At 37.3% G+C, this 27,178-nt stretch overlaps 1 protein-coding gene across 2 annotated transcripts; it reads left to right on the forward strand.

Annotated features, from left to right (window-relative positions):
* The first annotated feature begins 4,447 nt into the window (after positions 1-4,447).
* On the forward strand, positions 4,448-26,248 carry AMMECR1L (AMMECR1 like). Of its 2 annotated transcripts, XM_074301706.1 has the most exons (9): positions 4,448-4,586; positions 6,423-6,532; positions 10,936-11,028; positions 13,096-13,540; positions 18,099-18,209; positions 18,449-18,563; positions 19,142-19,232; positions 22,619-22,715; positions 24,163-26,248. In XM_074301706.1, exons 4-9 carry the CDS (start codon positions 13,134-13,136, stop codon positions 24,272-24,274), a joined length of 933 nt encoding a protein of 310 aa, XP_074157807.1. In that variant the 5' UTR covers positions 4,448-4,586; positions 6,423-6,532; positions 10,936-11,028; positions 13,096-13,133; the 3' UTR covers positions 24,275-26,248. The 2 variants fall into 2 exon arrangements, with proteins under 2 accessions (XP_074157807.1, XP_074157808.1); XM_074301707.1 differs by lacking the exon at positions 10,936-11,028.
* Positions 26,249-27,178: the final 930 nt, after the last annotated feature.

A 27,178-nucleotide genomic window follows, 5' to 3' on the forward strand; every position in this document is an offset into this window, starting at 1 on the left:
TTCCCCTAGATGGCAGGTAGTCCCATACATGTTAAATTATGTTATATGTTAAATCCAATATATGTATACTTATTTACATAGTTATCATGCTGCACAAGAAATATCTGATCTAGAAAGAAAAAAAAAACCTGAGAAGGAAAACAAAAATGCAAGCAAACAATAACAGAAAGAGTGAAAATGCTATGTTGTGGTCCATACTCAGTTCCCATAGTCCTCTCTCTGGGTATAGATGGCTTTCTTCATTACTGAACAATTGGAACTGGTGATTTTCAATATATTTCAAAGTAAATGAAATGATTGGAAGAAACCATGGAAGGTATTTCTTCAACATTTCAATCCTTTAATAGACTTTCATCTTGTCAGTGTGGGTATTCTCTTCACTGTTGAAGATTGCAACCTGACTTAATTTTTTTTCACATCCTTCCATAAACAACACCACCTCCATCCCCCCCCAAGGAACTCAGTAATAGTGCTGGGGGCTTTCCTCCATTTCTCTTGACACTTTTCCTTTGTGATTGGCCTCCCTCTTTCTGCTAATATACATCTCTGATAACAGTCTTCAAGCTACTTCTCCTGCAGAATTCTTCATTGATAATGTGTTAAGAGTATCATCACTCAAAAATGGTGACTAAGAGGACATTAGCAACAACTAATCTATATAGTTATGTGTTCATCTCTGTAAGATTAACTTATGTATATATGTAGAGTGTCCTTGATGAAACTATAAGAAGGGAAGACATGGGCTCTTGTAGACAGTTTTCTACAACAGACCATACCTTTGCAGTCACATAATTGATTGAAAGGTATGGGGAATACATGATCCTAATATGTTTATTGTTATTACCCCCCCAAAAAAAAAGAAAGAAAGAAAGTTTGAGTCAGTAAAGTACAATTAAAAAAAAAAGATTTCTAAAACTCATATCCGATTCTGTGATAAATGTAACCACAGGAATAATGTTGTCCAACAGTTCTTCCCCCGTTGAATGTAAGCTCCTTGAGGACAAGGGTTATTTTGAATAAATGCTTGTAGATAGATTAACAAAAAAAAAAAAGAAGAGAAAAGAAAAATGTAGAGAAAGTGTGAAAGGTACTTTACAAGAGCATATACCTGGATATGTAGTGACTTCAAAATGAAAATATGAAAGATAGTTTAAAAAGGTTGGAAAATATGATTCCGATGTGAGAAACAAGAGGCCAAAGGTTTCTGCAGATTATGAATATTGTGTTCCTGAAGAGAATCAGGAGCTAAATAATGTACACGATACACAGGACCCAATAGGATATAATTAAAAAAAAAAAAAAAAAAAAAAAAAAAAAAGGAAAATGAATGTATCTTAAAAGGAAACAATTTGTTATTAATGTGGGAATAACATGGAAGTTGCTCATATTTTATGGTCAGATCATTTACTTAATTAGTATCTAATTGAAATAAAAATATGAAGACACTGCATATACTTGCAACAGCTACTGCTTGATCTGAATAAATCATGATAAAAAATGGGAAATGGGAAAAGGCAAAAATAACTTTGCTCATTACTCTTTTATGCAAAAGTTTAGCAGATAAAAAGCAGGTAGGCTTTTAAAAATTTATTACATGAAAAGCTTTATCATCACTTTGTAAATAAGACACACTAAAAAGAGCTTAATGATTAGGACCCATTCTTGTTCAGAAAGATGTAGGGCTTTTCCTTTATACACTCTGCTTCTTATGGTTAACACTTTTTCTTTTTTTTTTCCCCATTGTATTCTAGCAACCCCTGGGTTGCCGACAATAAAGGGCCTTAAAGTCACATCTGCCTATTTCCTTTATCCTTTTGTCTTAAGCATCACTTAAGGACTCTTAGCCCTGCTTTATTTTTTAAGTCTTTTTTCTTTTTTAATTTCTTTTAATTTGGCACTGAGCAGAATCCAGTTTCAGCATCATCATTTTAAAGCCTTTACCCCCAGCACTCTGAACAGTGATAACCTGGGACCAATAATAACTTCCCTTATCCATGTGCTCTTTGATGACTGAAGTATTACTTTGGGAGCAATAAAGTAAGTCTCTTTCCCAGATGGCAAATACTTCCTTTCCTGCTTTTAAGACTTTCTTCCTACTGGAAAGACCTTCGATGTTTCAAATTTATTCTGATTACTTTGTTAGGACTTGGCCTTTTTGTCCACATACAGAAAAATTGGCTTCTAGCTTGTTGCCTCACACGCTTTTGGCTATAGTCCAGATGGCTCATCCAATAGTTTGTCATGCAAAGACAAGGCAGGTTAGAGGACTGCTTATGTGGCCTTAACAAATGATGGGGTCAGCAAGTCTGTCACAAAAAATACAGTAGATTGGTGGAAATAGCTTTCTAGAAAATTATATTCTCTTCTGCAAACTTGTTTGGAAGAGAATAGAAGGAATCAGACAAGAAGAGCAGCTATAAAAATATGTTGAATTATTACATATTAAAAAGGAAAGCAATATATTCCATTTCTGTCCTACCATATGAATACTTATTTTATTTAATATTTATTAAGTATTATAAAAGGGGGGGGGAAGATTTAAGGATTTAAAAAAAAGAATTAGTTGATTTTCCTTTCTGCCCTCATCCCACACCCTCAGTAACTGAGCCTATACTAAATCCTCTTTGTTGCTTCCTTTGCCCTTTTCCTTAGTTTAACTGCTTAAAATCTTATCTGAAGATTTTTCTTCATCCCTTATAGAAGAAACTCTGACTCTTTACATTGTGTATTCTGGAGCAGAAGTATTTTGTTGGAAAGCTTTACTGTTACATATGATTTGCATTTTTTACTAGACACTTGGTCTTAGAAGACAAACATTTTCATTATTTTTTTTTTGTACAGCGGTAAGAATGCCAAAATGCAAATTGAGAGCATCCTCCAAAGTCCTGTTACACGTATATGAAATAGTTCTCATACTTTTATGAATGCAATTCTAGGCTATCAATATATAACCTTCTTCTGGTTCTAGATCCCTTAAAAACTCCCTTTCCCAAACTCTCGAACTATATTTTCCTCTCTTAATAGCAACCCCCTTATTTCCATTTTCTAAATTTATCTTACAACGTGTTATACAGTCAAACAAAACGACCTGTACTGGAGACCTACTTTTAGGAGAATTAACAGGAAAGAGAATGAAATACTATTTATTCAGCTTCATTTCTGTGCTCCAAAAAACTGAATTACTCCTCTTTTGACCAATAAAAACCACAGCTTAATTTTCATTGTGGTTTTCTGAAAAAGCGTTTTCCTAATTCTGAACAACACTTGTCCCGCCTATCTTATAAAGCAGGATTAATGGACTCGCCCAAGGTCACACAGCTATGAAGGAGTAGCCCAGAGCCCCTCACCAGAGAGCGCTTTTGCACCACCCCCCAGGCCACGCCCCCACTGCCAAATTTAAGGGCACAGTGAATGAGGCAAAGTTGGGAAAGAGACGCAGAGACAGGTCCCCAGCTCACGGTGGGTGCAGGCTTCAGGGGTTCTGAAGGGTTCAGGGTTCCAGAACCAGACGTGAGCGTTGCCTACGTGACCTTGGGTAAGTCACTTACGGGTACTTGATCTCCCGCTTGGAGAAAAAGGACGGTGGGGTGAAGTCCGCTCGCCGGCGAATCCCGGGGGATGGATGTGCAACGCACGTGCTGGGAGCTGGGCAGGGGACCAACCTACTGAACCAGGCAAACACGGCTCAGTCCTTGGATTCAGCTGAGACAGCTTACTTCGGCCAGCCCTTAGCTTCCGGGATGCCTCGTCGGCCGTCTCAGCTTTCGAGGGTCTGGAGCCCAGGAGACCCAGGCGAGAGCTGTGGAGCCGGACAATGCACCCGCTTCCCATCGCACCGCCCGCAGGCTCACACTACAACTCCCGGGATGTAACTCGCATGGAGCGAACTACAAAGGCCGACATGCGCTGCGTTATGCTCGCCACTTTGAACGTCGGGAGCTGTAGTCCACACGCTCCACCTTCCGGTGAGCCACAAAACCCCTCCCACTCTTATCTTCCGGGGTCGGTGAGGGGGCGGAGCCTTAATTCCAAAGTAAAACCGTCGCCTAAGCTGGGAAGCAATCGAATAACAACCTCCAACTCCCCGTGTTCACGACTGACCAATAAGGTGGGTCAACTCTAGTCATGTGACTCAAAACGGAGTCGCGCTTTTGTACCTATAATTCCTTCGCGCGAGAGGCGGTGTCTTCTCTATGGTTTCTCTTGGTCTTAAGAGGGTGGATGGGCCTCTGGAGGACTCCGTACATTCTTCCTCCATTACCTCACTGTCTCCGGAAGGCTGCCGGGATATCGGAGGACCCAGTTCTTACCTCGGTTCAGTCCTCCAGCCGCCCAGGGAATCCCTCCAGCAGCTCCTCCTTACCGCCACCGCCGTCGTCGCCGCCTCCGCCTCCTCCTCCTTCTCCTCCTCCTCCCCCCCACTTCCTCCTCCCTTTCCTCCGGCCTGGCCCGGCTCGACGCTCTTCACTCCGACTGGAGGGCCCGCTTCTCTCGGGAGCCCCCACCCAGGCGCATGGCTCCATGAAGCGGGAGGAGGAGGCGGCACAGCGCGAGAAGTCCCGACTGCTCCAGAGACGGGAAAAAAGGTGAGAAACTAGGGGTCGTCGCCGCCTCCCTCCACGCCTGGTCCACGGGCAGGGGAGAGGACCGGACTTCGAGTCCGGGCAGGGGGAGCGGGGAAGCCGGGGCTGGGGGCCCTGGGCCCCGAGGCCGGGCTTTGAGGGGGGGGGGCGCCGGCTGTAGGCCGGAGGACTGGAGGCGGGCTCGTGGCTGAGGCAGGCGGAAGGACCCCTGCGGCCCGAGCCGGGTCCGCCGCCCCTGGCCCCCTGCTGCGGGGCTCGGACTGCTTTTCTTTTAAAACCCTTTTCGAAACAGTCTCGGGTTTGTGGAAAGTTTGGCGGTGTCGGGCGCCCCCTGGCGGCCAACGCTTGGCTAGGACCCGCCGCCCCCTCCCCCCGCCTCGGCCTCCCCTCCCCCGCCTCGGGATTCCGCCCCCCCCCCCCTAGCCTGCCCGGTTGTACCAGCCGACCCCTCCCTTGTACCCCTGCATTTGAGCCGACTCTGCTCCCTTCTCTCCTTCCAGTTTCATCTTCCTCTTTCTCCACTTTCCCTCTATCCGTTTTCTTCTTTCTCCCCCTCTTCCTCTCTTCTTTCTTTCCCTCTTCATTCCTTCTTTCTCCTCACTTAACCCTTCTCCTTCCCTGCTTTCTCCCCTGCTTTCCCCCCTTCATCCCTTCCTATCTTTCTACATTTTGCCCTTTTCATTTTCCTCCTTAACTCACCTTCCCCTCCTTCCTCCTTTTTCCACCTTCCCTCTTCTTTCCTTACCTCCCTACACTTTCTTATTCCAACGACCTTTCCTACTTTTCCTTTCTCTTTACATCAGTCTCCTCCTCCTCTTACTTTCCTCCTCTGTTTAGTATTGGTTCCCATGGTGTGCCACTGTCTTTACCTGATACTCTTTCTCCCACTATCTTCTGATTTCCTGTCCCAAGGATATCTGTCACTTTTGTGACTGTAGACTCCCATTTCCTCTCCCCAGTCATCTTCCTTACTCCTTGGCTTTTCCTCTGCCACAAACCTCCCTCTAGCTTCTCTGATCCTTCCCATCCTTGTCCTGGTTTGACCTTCTCTTGTCCTAGGCTCCCCTTCTATTTCTCTTACCACATTTCCTCTGGGCCTAACCAACCTCCCCTCTCCCCTTCCTGATTTGTTTTCTTCACCCCTTGTCTAAGCAGAACCAGAGCTGAAGCTTACCTCCCCAGAGATCCCTTCCCTTCTTATTCCCTCTCCTTTCTCAGCCCCTCATAATATGGGGCCTGGAGCCTTCTTCTCAGCACCCTCCCTCTTTTCCTTGGGATTAGCCCTGTCTCCTAGTCCTTACTCACCCTAGTCCTAGTAGCCAATAGAGGAGGACTGGAAGAGTAGATGACAGAATCAGGAGTAAGAATGTGGAATTCTTAGAGTCTCCAATCACCCTTGCTACAAAGGAAATTAAATGTCTTGCTCCTACTAACCTGAGGGGTTTTGGTAAGGGGCTGTCCATCAATTCTTTGCTGATTGCTTTTCTAAGGATGTGGGAAATTCTTTGTTCATGAAGATCAGCAACAAGCAAGTTTTAACCTGAAGTTAAGAGAATTTTTAATGCACTTTGTATCCTATAGCATTTTGTAAAAAAAAAAATTAATCATTCCCTCTCCCTGTGATATAACTCAGGGAGAGGGTAGTTCAAGAAATATGACTGTTGCTGCTATTTTATTATTCTACTAACGTTATCTTGGTTTCTGAATGTTTTGAGATGAGGAAAGCCTATTCTGCAGCTACAGTTTTTCTAGAAATTGCTCTCTTTTCTTACTACTCCAGAGAAACAGGCCTTATTTTCCTTTCTCAGATTTTGTTAATTCATTGCCTTTACATTTTAGGTACAGAAAACAGGAATGGAACTGGAAAAAGGAAAATTCATTGCAGATACAAAATAGCTCCCCCCCTTTGCTGTAGCTGCCCCTCTGGCCATATACATTTTCTGACTTCAGTGAGTATGACCTTGTACTTACTCAAAATGTATAGCTGTCTTAGAAATAAAAGAAATACAAGAAAACTTCACAGCCTTAGATGTGTGTTTAATTCCAATGAGATATTGCCTACCTTGAAAACTTCCAATTTTGATTTTCTTTAGTTCCCTAAGGAGTCCTAATAGGGTCCCATATTCTCTTTTTCTCTGTAATCAAAATCCTCTTATTTTCCTTAATCTTCAAAGTAAAATTAGAAGAGGGCATAGCTTCAGTCTTTCCTTTTTATTCTAGGTAGGTTATTATTTGCAGAAACTGAGTGAAAATAAAATTCACTATACCTACTATACTAACTTAATTACTACTTCCATTGATTTTGACAGGAAATAGCTTCTGGAGTTGGTACACATAAGTATCAAAGGGAATTTGTAGGTCTATCCAGTAAGTTTAGGCTTTACATTGCCTCCTGGAGCATGTTTGTCTGGACTTTTGCTGTTATTTTAATAAAATCTAAAATTCACTACGGAATGGAAAATAATTGGCATAGAAAATATAAGCTCCAAAGGTCTAAAATGAGGTTTTATAGCAACTAATTTCATAGGATTTAATAAGAAAATCTTTTCTATTTTTCACAGAACTCTTATCAGATTTATAGTTATGCAGATTAGATTTTATCTGTATATTTGCTTTCTGGGATGTCAGGGTTGGAATTATAATTTACAAGCAATTAATGTTCTTGAAGTTAAGCTATCAAAACTATAGAAGCAATCTTTAAGCGGTTATTTGAGGCAAGTATCAGTGTTTTTTCCCGTTTACTGATTTCTGTAGGTAGTATAAAATTATTCTTTACCCATAAAAATAGTTATTAAACTTGTGGGATTTTTGGCTTTCCTCATAACAAAGATTGCTATGTCCTACTCAGCTTTGTAGAGTTTGATTAAAATAGATTTCAGGATTTTAAACAGAATTCCTACTTTCCTATCCCCAAAAATTTCTATATCCTTTTTGTTAGAAGATCAAATGTTCAAGATATTTTAGGTTCTTTTTTTTTTTTTTCCCTTAATCCAGACTTTGATAGCTCCTTTAATCTAACTTTGAAAATGATCCCATTTAATTCTATATATTGCATAATATTGTATATTATATAATAGTTTCTTTACCTGCTTTCTAGCAAACTTCATACTATGACATACTGCAACAATGATATACTTATCAAATTAACACCTTAACACTTTTTTAGTCTATTTCTTTGTAATACCAGCTTTTATTAAGTCATAGGTGAATGAGGGTTCCTTCCCACTTTGAGATAACCCACAAGCTACTTAGTTTCCTAACATTATATATCAAAAGGGCAACAAGTGATTTGATTCCTGAATATATTGTTGATAGGAAAAAATGACTGCTATTGACAGAATTGACTTTTAATTAAAAGTTCATTAGAAAAGTAATGTCACGTTAGAAATGTGATTTGTTGTGTGGTAAGGTGATTCTTTGTAGAATTTCTGAATGTTAAGGCTTTTTCTCCAGAATTTCTGGGAATTAATGTCATGTTAAAAAATCTTGGGGTTTTTTTTTTGTGTTGTTTTGTTTTTTACTTATACTGCTGCCTGTAACAAGAAAATGCTATTTTTTTTAACAGGGATGGTGGTCTTCAACTGAGTGAGGAGCTTTACAAATCAAGCATAGTATCATAGAATGTCAAAATAATAAATCATCTAACTCAATATGAGCCATGAGAATGAGCAGAGGACATCTGCTTTTGTCAAGAAAAACCAGCTGATTCAACCCTGTCAATAAATGGGGCTTGTTAATTCTAGGTCATCTTAATTACCTATTAATAATGCAGATTAACCCAAGAATCTCAATCTTATTTTCAGACATATTATTATTAAGAGTGAAATTAGTAGCCTCCACCATAGATCATAGAATCATTGAGTTGGAAGTTGACTTTAAGACGTCATCTATCTAGTCTAATCCCCGAGTTTCTTTTACAACTTTATAAATTGCCATCAAAGACAAATTTACCTGTCCAAAAGGAATAGGTCTTAATTCTTAACTCTTCTAGCTAACAAATTCAAACATTTTGGGCCACAAATGAAAAAATTCTCAAGTGAAATAGCAACTTGAGGTTGTGTCCCTTTTTCAAACCTGAAGTTACCTGAAGTTGAATATATGCAAAAATTGCTTTCTTAAAGAATTGAAAGTTTAAACAGTGAATTTTAGTAGAGATTTTTAAAATAACTAAACTGCACAATTTAAACTACATAAATTTAACTGAGAGGGCTAAGCTGAGAACATTGTAGCTTGATTTATCTAAATTGACTGTTTTACCATGAATAATTTTTCAACCATCTATTTTTCTTTAAGTAGAATTTACACCTCTCATCCATTTTCTGATAGGGCAAGGATGGGTAACCGTTATCCAGATCACCTCCTTGCTTCAATGACAACTAAGCATCACAAAGGGATGGATAGCTTAGTGATCAGATTGTAGATTGTACCCTCTGGAGAAAAATGTATCATTTTCCTATGAAGACTCTTAGAATCACAGTCTCCAAGTCAGACAGTTGTAAAATGTTTACTATGTGCGAAGCAGTCTTCAGGTGTGAGATTTACAAAGACACAGTGGTAGCCTAGATTTTCAGGAATATAGAGGGAGTACTGTACAACTCTGGAATCTTTAGATATATTGAAATTTTGAAGTCAAACCTTGAGTGCATATTCTACATGATTGATTACATTTGTCTTTGTATTCATTCAGCAGAAGTTTATAGAGAGCCTAATATAAGAAAGATATTGGGCACTATGAAAAATGCAGAAACATTTTAGGCACTATCTCTAGCTTATACAGATGGCAGAGACCTTGTCCATGTAGCTTAGCATGTTTAAGTGGCTTTACTATTTCTTAAATCTTTTGATCACGAATCATGAAAGCATGAACAACTGATAAATTCTTCCCCCTAAAAAAGGAAGTAACAGCCACTTATAAGTGTATGAATCATTGAGAAAGCAGAATTTCCAAGATCTATTATTTTTAAGTTTGAGGACCTTGTAATCTGCTTGGTAAATTGGGAAAGTGGTAACAAGCAGGATTCATCATAATTGTAATAGAAATTATAATAGCAGAGCTAATGGGAAAATAGGGAGATAATTTAATCCTGAAGGAATTTTTTTCTCTGTAGGATTGAAATTTGATGCTGCTTAGATGAATGGGGAGACGAGTCCAATCTTAATTGCACTAGATGCAGTGACATTTATTATTTCTTAATTGACAAGGAAATTTCTTTTTGATTTGGACAAATCATAGGAAAATGATCCACTACGTTCATTTTTGGCTTTTTAATAAAGCTCTATGGCTTTGTAAAAAAAAGTTGTTATATAATTGAATGTTTGCTTTTGTTGACTAAATTTAGGTTTAAAGTCACAAAGTATCAACCTAGTATAATTTTTATGAAACAGCATCTTACAATTTGTTTCTCATGGATGGAACAGTGACTTTAAATTACTCAGTTTAGAATACTTGAGATATTGTAAACTACTGGTGATTTTCCCCCAGCATGTTAGAGAATAGAGAAAACAAATTCATTCATTATTTTGAAGAAGAGGATTGTACTGTTGAATAATGTTTATCTATTTTTATCTAGTCAGACTGATGGGCAGTCATGGTAGTATGTTGTTACTCAGATTAAGTCCTACTATCAAGTACCTAGCATTTATTTGGTCATTGTGTGGCAGTCCTGAGGGTTATCTTGCCTGTCTGTAGAGATGGCTCTTTGGAAGCAGAGTTGCAGTAATTATTTACCTTCACAAGTTTGGTTTTTGGCATATGTAAAGATTAAAAAGTCAAATACTATAACCCTTTGGAAAAGCTTTAGTTATGAGGTTTATGCCGGCAGGTAGAAGATTGACATTGTAAAATGATGGCAAGTATATGTTTTGATGCAGAAACATTTTCAACTTTACCTTAGTTGACTAGTGAGGTTATTGAACTAGATTAGTGATTTTCAGAGAAATACCCAGGATTAGCAAAACCAGATCTTTTTTATCTTTCTTTCTATATAAGGGTTTCAGTAGGAGATAGGGCAACATCAAATTGAAAAGAAGTCAGAATGTGATCATTTTGTATGAGACTAGTAAAAATGAGCACATTTGAGATTGTGTGCTAAGTATAGGCTGATCCTTCTCCCAGTCTCATGTAATTTCAGACCTGATCTAGATTTGGAATTCTTCTCTCTTACTTGGTCCTGAAGAATTTCAGTAAAGTTACAGGTCTTCTCTTAGCTGGGTTTTTAGCTTAAGAATATAGCAACCATGTGTAAAATTGAATTACAATATGGAAGAGGAAATTTTTTTTCTTTGTATGGTTCAACCTTCGTCTCTTCTAAGCTAAAAAACCCTCTAAGGGGCTTTTTTTTGCTTCTCTCAGGGCAGGGGACCTAAATGCAGGGCCACCTAAGGACACTGATGGCTCCACTCAGATTCCAGCCCTCTACAGATAATACTGCTTCATCACTCTACGGTTTGTAGTTAATACATTACCCCATAAGCATTGACTAATTATTACCTACCCTTACTTGTCCTTAATAAATAACTTTAAAACATAATGCATAGGCAAGGATGCCAGTAGTTTTCATCCTAATACCAATATGATAGTAATAGAATGAATTTCTAAATATGTTGTCTTGTAGTTGAGATGACTAGCTTTTGATTTGCCTCCTTCCCCCCTTTTTTAAAAAGCTTCCACCTATAATGGCAAAATCTGCCATTGAAATTGTTCTTAGTTGAATTCAGCATTGTTTACAGGTGCTGTGGTTAGGATTTAGCTAATAGGGACATGAACATTATTTAGCTTTTGAAATTATTTCAAATGTTATCTTAAATAATAGCATCTTAAGAGATGTCTAGCTCTCACTAGCATTTAGCTTTTTTCTGCATATCTTGAATATAGTAAAAGCTGAAATGAGTGTTTCCCTCCCTTGTGACTGGTGAGAGTCCCTGGGGAACTATTAAGTTTGTAGAGAGCTTCAATATCTCCTATAGAGAGTGTCAGCTGAAGTTTAGCTCAGAGCTTAATAACTAATAGCAAGTGACTCAGAACTCTTATAAGTAGAATAGAATTCTAGGTTGTTGTTTATGAAGACAACTTTACTACTAAGTTAGCTTTTATGACTGGCCAAGTCATCATCTTGCGAAACCTCCATTTCTTTATGGACTGGCTATCTAAGGTTCCTTATAGTTCTAACATTATATAATTCTAGTACTAAGTTTTAAATTGTTCCAGAGTGGTTTCTATTATTATCCTTATGACTAAAAGTACAGTAGATTTTACTGTCAGATACATTTTCCTTCTCATTGTCATAAAATAATAATTAAGTGTCCCCTTGCAGTTCTCCCTAACTTGTTTTTTGTTTGTCTAAGTAGATTTTATATTTTTTGACTGATTTTCCCTTTCTGTGAAATGAATACAGTGTGAGCTGTATCCTAGTAGTCTGGTCATATTGATCACCTTTTTATATTGTTATATTACTGATCCTGGTCTGTCAGGTTATAAATTTAAAATATATATATATATATGTGTATATATATATATATATATATAATTTATTTATTTTGCAGCTTCACTAAGCAATGTATAGAGCTTGAAGAGGGTTCAAAAGAAAACTAAAGATCATTTAAAAGTTGGAAAAGCAGGTCTATGAGGGAGGAAAGGTGAAAGTAGTGTTATTTAATTTAGAGATTGTTGAATGTTGATTAATGATGGTCTTTTAGTTTATTTTGAATTCTTGCAAAACATGGTGTATAGAAGGACAGTAGCTGGGTGGAAACAGTGCTAAATTAGGACTTAAGACCTGAATTCAAATTCTGTGTTTGCTGCTTAATAACCATGTAATCTTGAATAAGTCGTCTCCCTTTCTGAATGTCATCTTCCTCATTTCTAAAATTAGATTGGACTAGGTGGCTTCTCAAGTTGTTTCCAGCTCTGAAGCTTTGATCTTATATTTTCCTTAGTTCATATTATCTGTACTGAGAACATGTGGCAAGGAGATTGAAGTTAAATGAGGAAGAACTTCCTGAAAGTGTTGGTTATTAAATTTTGGAATGGGATGCTAAAGAATCTTATGGCATAAAAAGAGTAATCCTGTTTTAATTCTGAAAATGAGAGGAGTAAATTTGAAGGGGGAAGGGAGACCAATTGTAATAAACCGTTTCATCTTGAGATCTTAGGTTTCAACCTATTTGCCACTGCTGCACCCCACTTCTGTTAATAGTTCAGTTTACAGCAATGAGGAGGGAGCTGGCAATTCACTATTAAGAGTACATAAATACATATGCATATACCCTATGAGGACCATAAGACTTGGAGAAAATTAAAATAATTATTAGGAAATGGTTAGGTGTCCCTTGAATTAGGTGGTTTCTCAGAATTTTCTCTAGCCCCATGGATATTTGATTTTTTTTCTGTCTGTACAAGTTATAATTCTTGAATGGGAAATAAGATTTTTAGTTTCACACCTTGGTGGGGTGTTTTTTTTTTTTTTTTTTTTCCATTCAGTCTAATTCTTCACTTTCTCCCCTATTTTGATAGGGTTCTGCAGCATTCCAGACCTCAAGCACTGAATCAGGATGGGAAAAAGACGCTGTGTTCCTCCACTAGAGCCCAAGTTGGCAGCAGGCTGTTGTGGGGTAAAGAAGCCCAAATTATCAGGAAGTGGAACACACAGTCACGGGAACCAGTCAACAACTGTACCTGGCTCTAGTTCAGGTCCTCTTCAGAACCACCAGCATGTGGATGGGAGCAATGGAAGGGAGAATGTGTCTGACTTAACTCTGGGGCCTGGAAATTCCCCAATTACTCGAATGAATCCCACTTCGGGAGCTCTGAGCCCACTTTCCCGGCCCAATGGAACTGCCAATACCACCAAGAACCTGGTGGTGACAGCGGAAATGTGCTGCTACTGCTTCGATGTCCTCTATTGTCACCTCTATGGCTTCCCCCAGCCACGACTTCCTAGATTCACCAATGACCCCTAGTGAGTAAACCCATATGTGGGCAATGAAGATGTAATTGCCCAGCAAGCATGCTGTCACCTTTCTGGGTTATTCTGGGAGGGTGTGGCCTTTGTGTCATAAAAAGCTTTAATAATATGAGAGATGGGTAAGTAGGAATAAAACAATGAGAAATTAAAGTCAAAATGATTATATTAGAACATTTACTGGATTTACCAGTGGATGGATGTTGGTTTGCATTTGAGGATTGCATTTGTGGATAAAATTATAATCTAGGAATCAAAAGGAGGTTTTTTTCTTGGCTCTTCTGCTAGTTCATATTCTCTTAGGTAAGTTATTTACTTCTGTCCAGTTTGTTCATCTGGAAGACAGTGCTACCTAGAGTCTAACTCCTTGGATTTATAAGGGGAGAGGGAGGGATTCAAAAGGAGACCAAAAATAATTACTTTGTCTTTTTTTGCATGCAGTATGGAAGCCAAGGGTTACCAAAACAGGGAAGAGGGTCTGTGTTTAATATTAAAAGTTTTGACCTGAAGCTGGTGATATGTACTTGACCGGCTCAAGTGCAGAATTTTGATTATTGTTGTGTAGTAGTTTTTCAAGATTTTTTATCTGCTTTAGGATTTAAACCTCTTTTCTTAGGAACAAATATAAATGACCTTTACAATTCTGGCACTTTAGTTTCTTTTCCCTATGGCTCATATGAAACTTTCATTTTAAAAATGTCTGTAGATTACTGATAATATTTATAGGATTTATAGGATTGACCTAAGGAACCCTAATAGTATTGGGAAAATAACTAGATGCCCATTCAAGTTACATTACCCTAGAACACTTGTCTTCTAGTACATAAGTCAGTACAAACAAATAGGATAATTCTGAAAATTTACAGTTGGGATGGATGCCTGACTGAATTGGAGAAGCTAGAGAAATTTTCAAAGAGGAAATGGAAATTGAATAGGACCTTGCAGGATAAATTGTTTTTAGCATCATAGTCTTTTATAATCTTCCCACTTGTGTAAAATATTTCCTTATGCCATCCAGTGGATAGAACATCCTGCCTTTGCTTGTGATCTCCTTGCTCTCAGGCGCAGTCCTTTTCATCATTAGATAGCTCTCAATTAGATAAATGAGGAAAGAGGAGGAAGGTATAGGCAAAACAAGATGGGAATTAACATGATAAATTTGATTCTTGAGAAAATACCAATCTGTTTATATGATAAGTTTATGGTGGACAAAGGATTATTGAGATGGAAAGGTAGGTTATGGCAAGATTTTAAAAGCTCTTGTATGGTTTACTCAGAAGTATAGATTTTATTGTGGAGACATTAAGCAAGAAATGGAGATTTTTGATTGTTTAAAGAAAATTGATCTGACACCCCTGCAAAATTAGAGGACAGACCAAGACATAATTATAATCATACTAAATAACACTCAGAATTTTAAAGTTTAGATAAAGGGTGGGGTTTTTTGTTTGTATTTTTGTTTTAACTATTTCTGATTTACATTTTAATCTACTTGCCCACAGAAGTGAGATTTTTTTCCAATAGTGTTTTCTTTTTCCAAATTACATGTAAAGAAAGTTTTCAGCATTCATTTTTGTAGAACTTTGTTTTCTAAATTTTTCTCTCTCCTTCCTTTATCCTTCCCAAGATAGCAAGCAATTAGATATAGGTTAAATATGTGGGATCGATTTAAACATATTTTTATATTTAAGTTGTACAAGAAAAATAAGACCAAAAGGGGGAGGGGATCATGAAAAAGAAAAACAAAAAGGTAAACATACTATACTTTGATCCACTATCAATCTCCATAGTTCTCTGTGATTGGCATTTTCCATTTCAAGTCTTTTGGAATTGCCTTAAATCACTGCATTATTGACAAGAGTCAAGTCTAGCACAGTTGATCATCATATAATCTTGTTACTGTGTACAATGTTTTCTTGGTTCTGCTCATTTCACTTAGCATCAGTTCATGTAGATAGATATTTCCAGGCTTTTCTGAATAAAGTCTTTTAAATGATGACTGTACCTTAAGAATTCATTCTCTGTGAAGTAGGTTTCCATGGGGTCTCATAGTTGTTGATCTTTTCTTGAGAATATTTAATCATGTATCCACTTGTGACTTTGATTCCAATATTAGAAAGAAAATAAGAGAAGACATGGAGAAAGGAATTGATGATTGCAGCTGGTAAAATTATATTTTAAATTTTATTTTAATTTTAGCTTTTAAATGTTATTAAAATCGATTGTTGCTGTCCTTTGTACTTGAAGAGGACCAAAATAACATCATGATGTCAGGGTCAGTGTGTGTTTTGTCTGACTGGCTGATTAAACCAGTATAAACTCAGACGGTTCTACCACAGGTCGAGCACGAATAGTCAGGTAAAAGAAATATGTAGCTTTTATATACCCAAGAGAGACAATAACATCTCCAGAATAGACCACTGTTCTAGAGAACTGGTAAGAAAAGTATGATCTCTCAATCTGTGAATGTAAGAATGTAGCATTCACAGGTTGTTTTACCATAATTTTTTGGTTTTCTGTGTTTTGGGATTTGTTTTTTTTGGGGGGATAGAACAATGCAATAAAGTTAAGGGGAAATTTTAAGTGTTGAAACACAAAGAACTAACACCTTTTTTAAAAATATCTAAACAAGATTATAAAATACCTAATGAAAATAACCTCTTCTTAATACTATACTACAGCCACAATTTTTTTTCTTTATCAGCTTTTCCATTTCAAAAAATTAGGAACTCAAAGAAACCTCAGAAATCATCTAACCAACTCTCATTTTATAAATGGAGTCCAGAGAAATTACCTAAATTTCTTGAGATCACAAATAATAAGTTGCAGAGCCTGAATTTGAACCTAAGTCCCCTAATGAAGTGTTCTTTTTCACTGTTTATAAACCATGTCCCTTATAAAATTAAAAGGATAGAGACAGTAAGAGGCGTGAATAGTTTAGGAATTTGGTGTGGTGTTTTGTTTTTAGAGTTAAATTAGTTAAATTAGCTGAACAAATTTATTACATGTGATAGAGGTTATAAATTGAAGAGATAATTATTATCATATAAAAATGAGTAAAGGATCACCTAGGAAGCTTGTTTTAGTTGATGCCCCATCTAAATGCAAATATAAACTACTTTATAAAGAGAACAAGGAATGGGAGGAAAGCAGTGAATGTGCTGGCATGTAATAGAGATTTGAAAAAAAGCAAGCAACTCCTTAAAAATAACTTGAGAACTGGTGGAAACAGTGTTTCCCCCTTCTTTCAAATGTGAAAAGGAAGGATACATTTTATATTCTGCATTTAGAAGAGCCAAGAATCAGCTAAAACAAAATCTGTGCTGGGGATGCACAGAAGAAATTCTTTTTTTAAAGGGGGGAAAAACCCTTAAGTTGCACATGTTTGTAATAATATCATGTTTTCTTACATCTAGTATTATAACTACATGATTTGAGGTTCTTTATGTATTGTATTAAAGAAATGAGGAAGTGTTCCATGAAAGGTGGAAGGATTATCAAATTGAAATGGGAAAAGTTCACTATTGATTAGAACAAGGGCTCTGAACCTAGGATACAAGCCTTCCTGTTCCAGAGAGAATTAAGAGAGATAGATATAAATAACTTTCAGCATAATTTTCTTTGTAACCCTATGTATTGCAAGCATCTAAAAGTCTTTTGTGGGAGGAACATTAGTCCATAGGTTCACCAGACTGCCCATGTCATTCAATGACACCAAAAAGGTTAGAACTTCTCTATTAGAAGGTTCTCTAATTAGAAGAATTAAAGAATTCTCTATTAGAATTTTTTAAAATATTCAAGTATTTCCAGAAAGTATCTTAGGTCAGTAGAAGGAAGGTATAGCATGCAAAATGTTAGGAATTTTAGAAAGTCCTTAGAGTTAGCTACTCCTGAGGATCCAGATGAGAATATACATATTGTCTACCTTAGTAATCCATGATGTTAGCTTGAAAAACAAAACAATGTCCATTGGTAATACTTTCATGAGAAGTGCATGTGTTCTCTGAAAGCTTAAGTAATAGAAAAAAATAGCAAATACTTAGAGTCTGAGATGTGCCTTTGGAAAACTTTTTGGGTTATCTGAGAAAAAAAAAAGTTTGACAGGAATAAAGTGACTTGGCAGATAGTGTAATTTCCCTAGTTGGTTGAAATAAATGGAGTGAATAACTCATGTTAAAATAATTAAGGGAAAAGATAAAGAATGAATTGGAAGGAAAGGACGGTAAAAATGAGCTAGGATAAGATGAAAAAACTAACAAAAATAGAATGGGAAATATAGGAATCTGGTGCAAAAGAAGAACACAATATCATAGAAACCTTCACAGATCATCTATACAACTATATGGGATTCTTTATAACCAGGAAATTGTAAAATTTTGGGAAAAGATGTACAGGAGAAAATATATACTTCCCTAAAATAGTCATTTAAGCAGTCAACAATTTAGAAAATCATTTTGGTAGCAATAATAGAAACTGAAAAGAACAAATCCAGAAGGTTTGGTTGTTACATGTTACTAATTTGAGTCTGGAGAATGTTTTGTTTTGCTTTTTTTAGCCCACTCTTTGTGACATGGAAGACGGGGAGAGACAAACGGCTTCGTGGCTGCATTGGAACCTTCTCAGCCATGAATCTTCATTCAGGACTCAGGGAATACACATTAACCAGGTAACTAGAGAACTGCAATAAAAAGCAAAGCAATCCATTTTTAGCATGAAGTAAATGAAAAGATTTAAATCTGGTGAATCAGTAAGAAAATGGAATGAAATCAAAATACAAACAAGCAATAACAAAGATGCTTTCATACATATTCAGGATAGGGGCTTTTGTGATCCTGAGATACTTAATCCAAAGTTGCCTCATTTCAGTTTGTTTTTTGTATTTTGTGATTGAATGTCTCTTCACAGTGCACTTAAGGACAGCCGATTTCCCCCCCTGACCCGCGAGGAGCTGCCTAAACTTTTCTGCTCTGTCTCCCTCCTTACTAACTTTGAGGATGCCAGTGATTACCTGGACTGGGAGGTGAGAACAGCTGCATTTGGAACTGCATCTCTCGTTACATGTGGGTTCGGGTTAGTACATGGTAATGTGTCTCCTTTGTTAAGAGAGTATAGGAATGTTAACTGAAATGGGAAAAATGAGTGGAGAAAGTGACATAAAAATATTAAGAGTAAGAAAAGTATAATGATGGGTTTTTCTTGATCTTTCTCCATTCCATTTTATAAGTTCCCAGGTCGAAGATTCTCCTGAATGAGCTAAATAATAATCTTGAATTTAGCAGTAGAAATATTAGCATGGTTAGTAAATGTTTCAAATGAGATAAATTATCCAGAATCAGATCGGTTATTTGAGGAACTTATCTCTGTCATTCTTATCCATAGGCAAAAAAATAAGTAGCTTCTTGAAACGTCTTCCTTTCTCTTGCCTCTAACCCAGAATTTGAAACTAGAATTTTTTTCTCCTCCTGAGTAATCTTTCCCAAAGCTCAGTTCATGCTAATTTTAGAAATCAGTATCAGGTTATACGTGGATAATGAATGAACTAACATAGTCAAACCATGTAAATATCATTCATTTGCCTGGGTTTTTTTCCCTATACAGGTAGGGGTACATGGGATTCGAATTGAGTTTATCAACGAAAAAGGTGTTAAAAGGACAGCCACATATTTACCTGAGGTCGCTAAGGAACAAGGTAAGCTTAGAGAAGCCTCCAGTTTGTTATGGACTTAGAGCCTTTGGAAAATAATCTTTTTATACTAAATTCCTATAGATTCCACAGAAGAAACTCCTTAAACATAACATAGCACTGCATGTAAAGTATTTTAGGTACAGAATAATAATTATGTTATTTTCAGCTTATCAACCCTGTAGATTTCATATCATGTTGTAGGTCGGAACTAGTGACCGTATTTCATATTGTTTCCTGCTTTTTAGAAACTTGGTATAAGCTGCCTCAGACATTCTTAGTTTCTGTGTAATTTCAATCATCTTTGAAGAAAATTCAAAACTTTACTTCCTTCCCTACGATAAATTTAAGATAGCAAAAGATGAGACCCTTAGGCATAATATACCTGTTTTTATCACATTCTGAACAAATGGAGTGTGTGCACATATGCTTATATACATACATGTTGTGATGGGTTCAGTGTTTGCCAGTCTCTTTGTGTGATATGCCAATGAATTTTTTAGTGTGCTGCTGCTAAGGAAGATTTTTTTCTTTCCATCTGACCATCTGTAGACCAATCTTACATGAAGTTTTCCCAACCGAAGACATTTTACAACACCATTCATGCTATGTAACGTTCTACATTAATACATTATTACAAAATAGTCTGTACTAGATTGGTAACTTACGCATTTGTACTGTGTGCCCCATTGTGTTCTTAGGTACATATATCATACATACACACTCCAAATAGCTTTTGTCCTCTTTACTAATAAATATGACCATTCCAGTGCTCTACTTTTTGACCACAGGTTGGCAAAATAGAATGGAAAAAGTTATATGCAGAAACGCCAAAGATTACTTTGATATAAATCAGTCCATCAATAAGCATTTATTAATTAATGTGCTATGTGATTTTTTAAAGCATTGAGGATAAAGGCAAAGTAAAGCTTTACAAGGAGACAATGTGTACATCTCTAAATACATAACAGGATAAATACAAAGCACTTAAAGGGAAAGATGAACTATAGGTTGGCAGGACCAGGAAATGCATTATGGAGAGATGGTACTTGATATATTTCTTGAAAGAAGAAGGAAATGAGAGTTAGAGATGAAGAATGGGAACTATGAAAATACATTTAACATTATATGATATGGGAAATAGAAATTGAAACTAAAGTTACTAAGGGCCAAACAGAAAAGTTTATTTTTTTTCCTAGAGGTAATAGAGAGCCTCTGGAGTTTGGATAAGGGAGTGCTATGATCAGTCTTGTGTATAAGAAAAATCCCTGATAGCTATGTGAAGGATGGATTGGTTTGGGGGACTAGAAGTAGAGAAAGCAATTAGGCTTTTTTAAGGATCCAAATGAGAGTTAATCAGGTGCTGGCTATATGTGAGGGGAGAAAGGATATAGATGTAGGGGTAAGAAATAGCAATATTTTGGCAACTAATTGCATATCTGGGGTGAGGGAAAGTCCTAAAGATATAAAAAACGTCAGTAGCAGCTCAGGAGAAATTCAAACTGAATGTATAGATCTAGAAGTCATCTGTATAGAGGTAATAATTAAACCCTTTGAAACTGGTGTGGTTGAAAGTGTGAAGAGAGAAAAGTGATTCCAGCATATAGCCTTGCATCAAAAATATATGTATGTTATAACTTAGTGCTGAGATATACTTCATTCAGTATGTGGTAGTGGTTTGTTTGAGAGAACTTAGAACAAACTCTTTCCATTTTCTAGCAGACAAGGGATAAATAATCTCTTTGAACAAGTGTTTGCTCCATTCTAGTCCAGTAATGGCCTCAGTTGTAGTGAGAGAACTTGATTGTGTTTGTTCTTATTGGAGATTGCAAACACTTTTGTACTACTGTCAAGGTAACAATTACCCTTTAGCTTCCCATCTCTTCTCAAAATATCCTAGTCTTAATTAAAATATATATATATTTAAATTCTCAAAAAGGATCATTGAATGGTCTTTTTTTCCCCCAAGTACAAAACATTATTGCCTCCTAGTTCTTTAGAATCCTTGAATTATGAAAGTGATTTCTAGCAGTGTATTTATTTAATTTAATAAATTTATGTTATAACCAAAAACATTGGATTATCCAAAGAATTTTATCATTTTGTCTTAGATCATTCTTGATCAAAAATTTCCCACTTCAATTTTTGCACCAACCAGGTACAAAGACAACTGTGTATTTGAAGAACCAAGTAGTGTTGTTCAGGTTTTTATAATATAGTATAAACATAAGTTTAAGCACGTGATACCATTTTTTTCTAAATAAGCATTTATGAGACTTTATTTAAATATTCTCAAAAAAGGAAACAGTAAAGTTTGCTTGTTCATTTTGTGTTATGCGATTTTTATTTATTTATTTTTTTGGTGGGGTTAACTTTTGAGGCTTAAACCTAGAAAAGAAAAATGTTTAGGATTATTGAAAAACTTCTCACTTAAATGAGGGAATATCAATTGCCATGTCAATTTGTATTTCAGTTGTGTTTGAATTTATTTTATGATTCAGAATATGGATTTGGCGTAGAACAGAGCTTTACATTTTAGTGAATATCTTGAAGTCCAAGTGTAGTCCAGTGCTATTCAGCAAATGATTTTTAATAATGAGGTTGGGAGGAATGCTTGAAATATATTCATTAAAGTACTAAAGTCATTTCTGAAAGGCGGTTGGGAAAATTAAATATGCTTTTGGCATAGCAACTTATGGGGGAGTTAGTAAGTTTTTACTTGATTGGCTTTTGATCTGTTATAAGACATATTAAAAAAAACCCACTTGCTTTCCTAAATTCTTGCAAGAGCACAGTTCTTTTAAACTTTACTAAATAAGCTTTGAACAACAATAGTCTTAAGTAATAATTAGGAACCACTGTGGCTGCCAAAATGGTTTACCTTTGAACTCTTAAGTTGAAAGAAGAGGCTGCATGTAGATAAAATGAATGCAGAAACTTGAGCTTATCTTCCCACATTACAGTGTGATACCACTGCCACTAGTCCACCAGGCCAGGCTAAGTTGGGACATTTTTAATATACTGTAGGTGACTGAACTCGGGTGTCATCTGGCAGAAATGGGTTATGAGTCAATGAAGCAGGAACAGGGAGCCTGGGGAAACGCATTATGGAACACATGGGGTTACTATTTCACAGACGCTGCGGTTTCTTCATGGATTCTAGGAGAGTCAGACACATACACAGGGTATGTGCAGGCAAGTGCATAGGTGTGTGACCATGCATGTCATTTCTTGATCTTTTATATTTCCCTTAATTCTGTGTATGCATATTGTTCAGTCTGATGTTAGATTTTTACTTCTCTAGAATCCCATTTCTCTTTTTGAACAGTTAATGGCATTTTATTTTGAACATTCATTTCAATGCTAAAAACTTTGTGACCTCTCTTCCTCAGATTGGGATCAGATCCAGACAATAGACTCCTTGCTCAGGAAAGGCGGCTTTAAGGCTCCAATTACCAATGAATTTAGAAAAACAATTAAACTCACAAGGTAAGCCATTGCCTCAGTGTTCTTATCATTATTAAATTGTAAGTTAACTTTTGTTAGTAAAGGGGAGAATAATACCTTCTCCAGTAATGGATCAGGGAAGAAGAAATCTGGGAGAGCACACCAAAAAGTGGCAATAAAGAATATACTTAATAGTTGTTTTGCATATCTATGCTCACACAGGAATTATAGTGATATATAGCTTTATGTGAGCATGTGATAAATGGTCTTACCAGATATGAGGGGAAAAAGAAAATTTAAAAATGCTAATTCATTGATTGAAATATTTTGATTCCATGTTCACCAGAGAAAATCCACTTAGAATGATACATGGAAAGCCTGATGGCATTCCAGTAGGTTGGTCACATAACTCTTTGAAAAGAACTAGCCCAAATTGGTTTGGATAATTGCCAATTATGAGCCTCCAATCTCTATAAAATATCCCGCTAGTGGAATTGGAAGAGCTGAGAGTCTTAGCTTCTGGGGACCTTGGTTACCCCATCTGTAAAATTGTTGATAATCATATTTGCCACCTACTAACCTCACAGGTCCGATTGGAGGATAACCTAGTGTTTATGAAGTGCTTTTGGACTCCAAAGAAGGGCACTCTTCAAATACAAAGCATTATTATTATTATAATTTATTTGAACAGCCATATCCCTGTCAAAATTCAGGAATAATCACCTTGCAGTGGAGAAGTGATTACAGTGAGAAAGAGATGGCTATGGGTAAGGAATATCACACCTAGCTCCTGTGGTCTGTAGTAGGCTCCATAGGTTTGTAACACCCCATGCTTTACATCTTGATTCATGGCTCTTTTTAAGAGCAAACCTAAACTGCTCTAGATTCTGATGGCACTGTTAACGTATTCATCTAGAAAAAGAGAACCTTCCTATAGCCCAAAGATCTTTTTGCCTGCTTCTTCATAATATGGCCTAAAATTAGGTTCCTTTACTACATTTGGTAGTAAATAACTTGGCTATTGTCCTGAAAGTTTGAGGTAAACATTGTTCTTGCATTTTTGTCAAAACTATCATACTTTCTCTGTAGAGAGAGAATAGTACAGAGAGAACACCCAAATTGGGACATTTGGTGCAACCATCTCAAAAGTATACCACCATTTTATTTATTTCCATTGGAATTTTTAATCCAGATTGCATTAGCAGATTGCTGCAATGCATCCTGATGATAAATGTCAATAATATTTAAAGGTGAGGTGTTCATAAAAGACAGGCTCAGGTATGGATTGTAAATGTGCTTTTTCATCCTGTTCATTTGTAATAATCAAACATTGTTTTTTGTGCTGTCTTTCATCCTTTGTAAATGAGGTTGCTTTTGTTCTTTCATCTTATTCTTTCAATTAGAGCACATATTTTACTTTTTCCCTAATAAATAATGCCACAAAACTAATGGTTGTATGTTTCTGATCCCCTTTCCTGTTTTCTCTCAGGTACCGCAGTGAGAAAGTGACAATCAGTTATGCAGAGTATATTGCTTCTCGTCAACCTTGTTTCCAGAATGGCACTCTTCATGCCCCGCCCCTCTACAATCATTACTCCTGACACGCGGCTGCATGACCAGTCCCATCCCCCTGTGGCCGCCAGTGGCTACGACATCATTGGAGCAGACGCCTCCTCTTCCTGGTCCAGTTACTTCTATTACTGCACCATTTTATGATGCTAGCTTCCGTTGCCGAGTCTGCCTTCCAGCTGATGGGGGGGATTGCACTGAGTGGAACAGAACTTCAGGGGCCCAAGCCTTATCTCAGCCATTCCTCAAAATGGGGTTCAGTTGGATTGGGGCTCCTCCACGACTAGGAATTACTGTGTGAGGTGCAGAAGACCCTTAGGCATGCAAGCGCCACTTCAAATTGCTGTATTGTGTGTCAGCCACACACTGGAAGCTGGAATTGTTGATTTATGAAAGCTCCCTACCCCACCCACCTCCCCTCCTTTCTTCTTTCCTTCTTACCTCCCTTTACCTACCCCAGTATCAAGTAGGAGCGTTCCCCTGGCAGTCTGGGCAACGGAGTCCAACAAGAAACATTTTTAGGTTATTTTAAATTCCTTTTTTTAAACCTCTGGTTTGGTGTGTACTAAGAGTTGATTACAGCTCCCAGGCATCACAGGCGGACATCATGTTAGGGTTAAATTGTTGGGCACCATGAGTCCTTTCAGGCTCCTGTACAGAGACCATTCAAATATCTGAAAGCCCTTTGGATGGCACATTGCAGATCTCACCATTGCTAACTAAACCCTGAACCTTTTAACTCTCATCCCACCGTCAGTTGGATTTTCTGGCACTCTTCTTGCATTGAGTTTACTGGTATTAAAGAGTGCTTTATGGTATAGCCTGCTCTTGAATGGATTGGAGATGCCTGAAGAAGGGCAAAATACAATTACTGAGTGTGTATGTGAACATAGAGATGTTCGTATCTCGCCAAGAAAGCTCTTCTTTACCACTAGGCTACCTCACCCATACATTGGTAGCAGTGCCTAGAGCTGGATCTAGAATGTTAAAAGCTATGTTGATGTTTAAACACACGTTGGGTCAGGAATTTTACAGGGACAGAGTATTCAAATGAATCCAGTGTCTCAAGGCAGTTTTAATTTCAGCTTCCTAGGGGACCTTTAAGCAGGGCAGTTACATGTGTGGATCTTTTAGAGGGAAGACTCACTGTTTTAATCTGTTGTAGGTCTATAGAGCAAAAGATTGTAGTTTAAACTGGCAAGCTGCTGATCTTGCCTAACATCTTGGGAGTTGCCAACCCACCAGGGCAAAATGAAGACGAGATCATTTTATTCCAGACCATTTAGACTTTCACATGCACTCATACTTCTCTTTCCCATTTTTGCTGATTTCCAAACGTCTGCTAGTAAAGTTCCTCCTTCCTCCTTCCACCTATTCACTGGCTTATTCAGTGATGTCACTGTGCAGTGTTCATATGTATGACTTGTGAACTTGAAAGAAACCTTGGAAACATTGGAATAAGGCATCACAAAATGACTACGGAAGAGGAGGCCAGTTGGATGAAAGGATTCTTCTTATGATTATACACTGATTACCAGCAACAGTGGTTAAAGGACTTTTAGATGAAGTGCATGACCTGACCCAGTGGATACAGTATTTGAATGAATATATTTTTAAAGTTTTAAGTGTGATAATGGTGTGGCTTTTTGAAACTGGGTAATAGTCAAGTCAACGTTCCTGTGAGTTTTTTTCTAATATGTAAAGAGGGAAATCTAAGAAACCACATGCATGCTCTTCTTGGCATTGCTATCCTTCAAGTTTCTTGGAAATGTTTGCAGTTTTGTGTCAACAGTATGCTCTTCTGTTCTTGAGGATACATGTTGTGTAAGGGAAAGGTGGGAGTTACATCAGGATTTCTGTGCAATATCACCCCGGACTTAACTTTGTGCTGGGTATTTCTCATGTATCACCACTTTTCCCTTGCAATGTTACTGAAAAAGCTTTGGAAGATGAAGGGATTGTTTCATGATTTCCTGCTGCTGAGAATAAATCAGTCTCGTTACAAACTAGAGTGATAGTAGTTACTCTTAGGTGCCATGGACTGATGTAAGGGGTGGTTCAGCTCTGGGCAGACTATCCACCTCTAAACTGTACAACAGTATTGATACATAGGGCTACACTCATTACTGTTTAAATGTTCTATGTTAGAATTTGTCTTTAATTTCTAAAGAGTTTAAAAAAAAAAAAGCAAAAAAATTGGTGCTAAACTTTCACCCCTGAGCGCGCTCAGTGAGACTGGTCATGCAAGCATACAGTGCCATGCTATTCAAGCCTATTTTTCTTTTTTTAAATGTTGCCCTGTTCTGTGTCTTTCTCCTGTGTATGATGTGTTGTTTTGGTTTTTTTTATTTTATTCAGGGGAGGGTGGGAGGGGAGGGTAGCTACCATTTAAAAATAGCAAACTGAGAAAATAATACTACAAAATATAAAATAAAAATTCCAGTACTGGGGGACTAGCTTGATAACTGCAGCAAGCAAACTGAAGTGGGCTCCATGTCTTTGGAATGAAGAAGCCTTACTCCATTTATACCCCCTCTCACATTTACACCTAGTTTTGAAGTGGAAATACTGGTATGCCTCTTGGTAAGGTAAGGGCAATAATGAATGGACCAAGGAAACCTGATCTGCCCTCTAGGGAACGGGCATAGTATCTGTCCTAAATGTGGTCTAGTGAGAAAGTAATTTAGATGTGTGCTGGTCAAGGTCACCTCAGAAAAATGCACAGCGGGTGGTTCTCAGGAAATAATCCTATGTCTGGATCATTATATGGCAGCTTTGTTTAGGGAGATGACAACTCCAGACTGAAACTTAACTGCCTTCCACTTGCTGACAACAGTGATAGGGATGGCTAAATTGATGTGGCAATTGGTAGGATTAAAGATTAAATCTGTTTCTGCATAGTGTCTCATTTTGTCCCTGCTCTGCTGGACAAATAC

This window comes from Sminthopsis crassicaudata, chromosome 3, assembly GCF_048593235.1.
Source record: "Sminthopsis crassicaudata isolate SCR6 chromosome 3, ASM4859323v1, whole genome shotgun sequence".
NCBI lineage: Eukaryota > Metazoa > Chordata > Mammalia > Dasyuromorphia > Dasyuridae > Sminthopsis > Sminthopsis crassicaudata.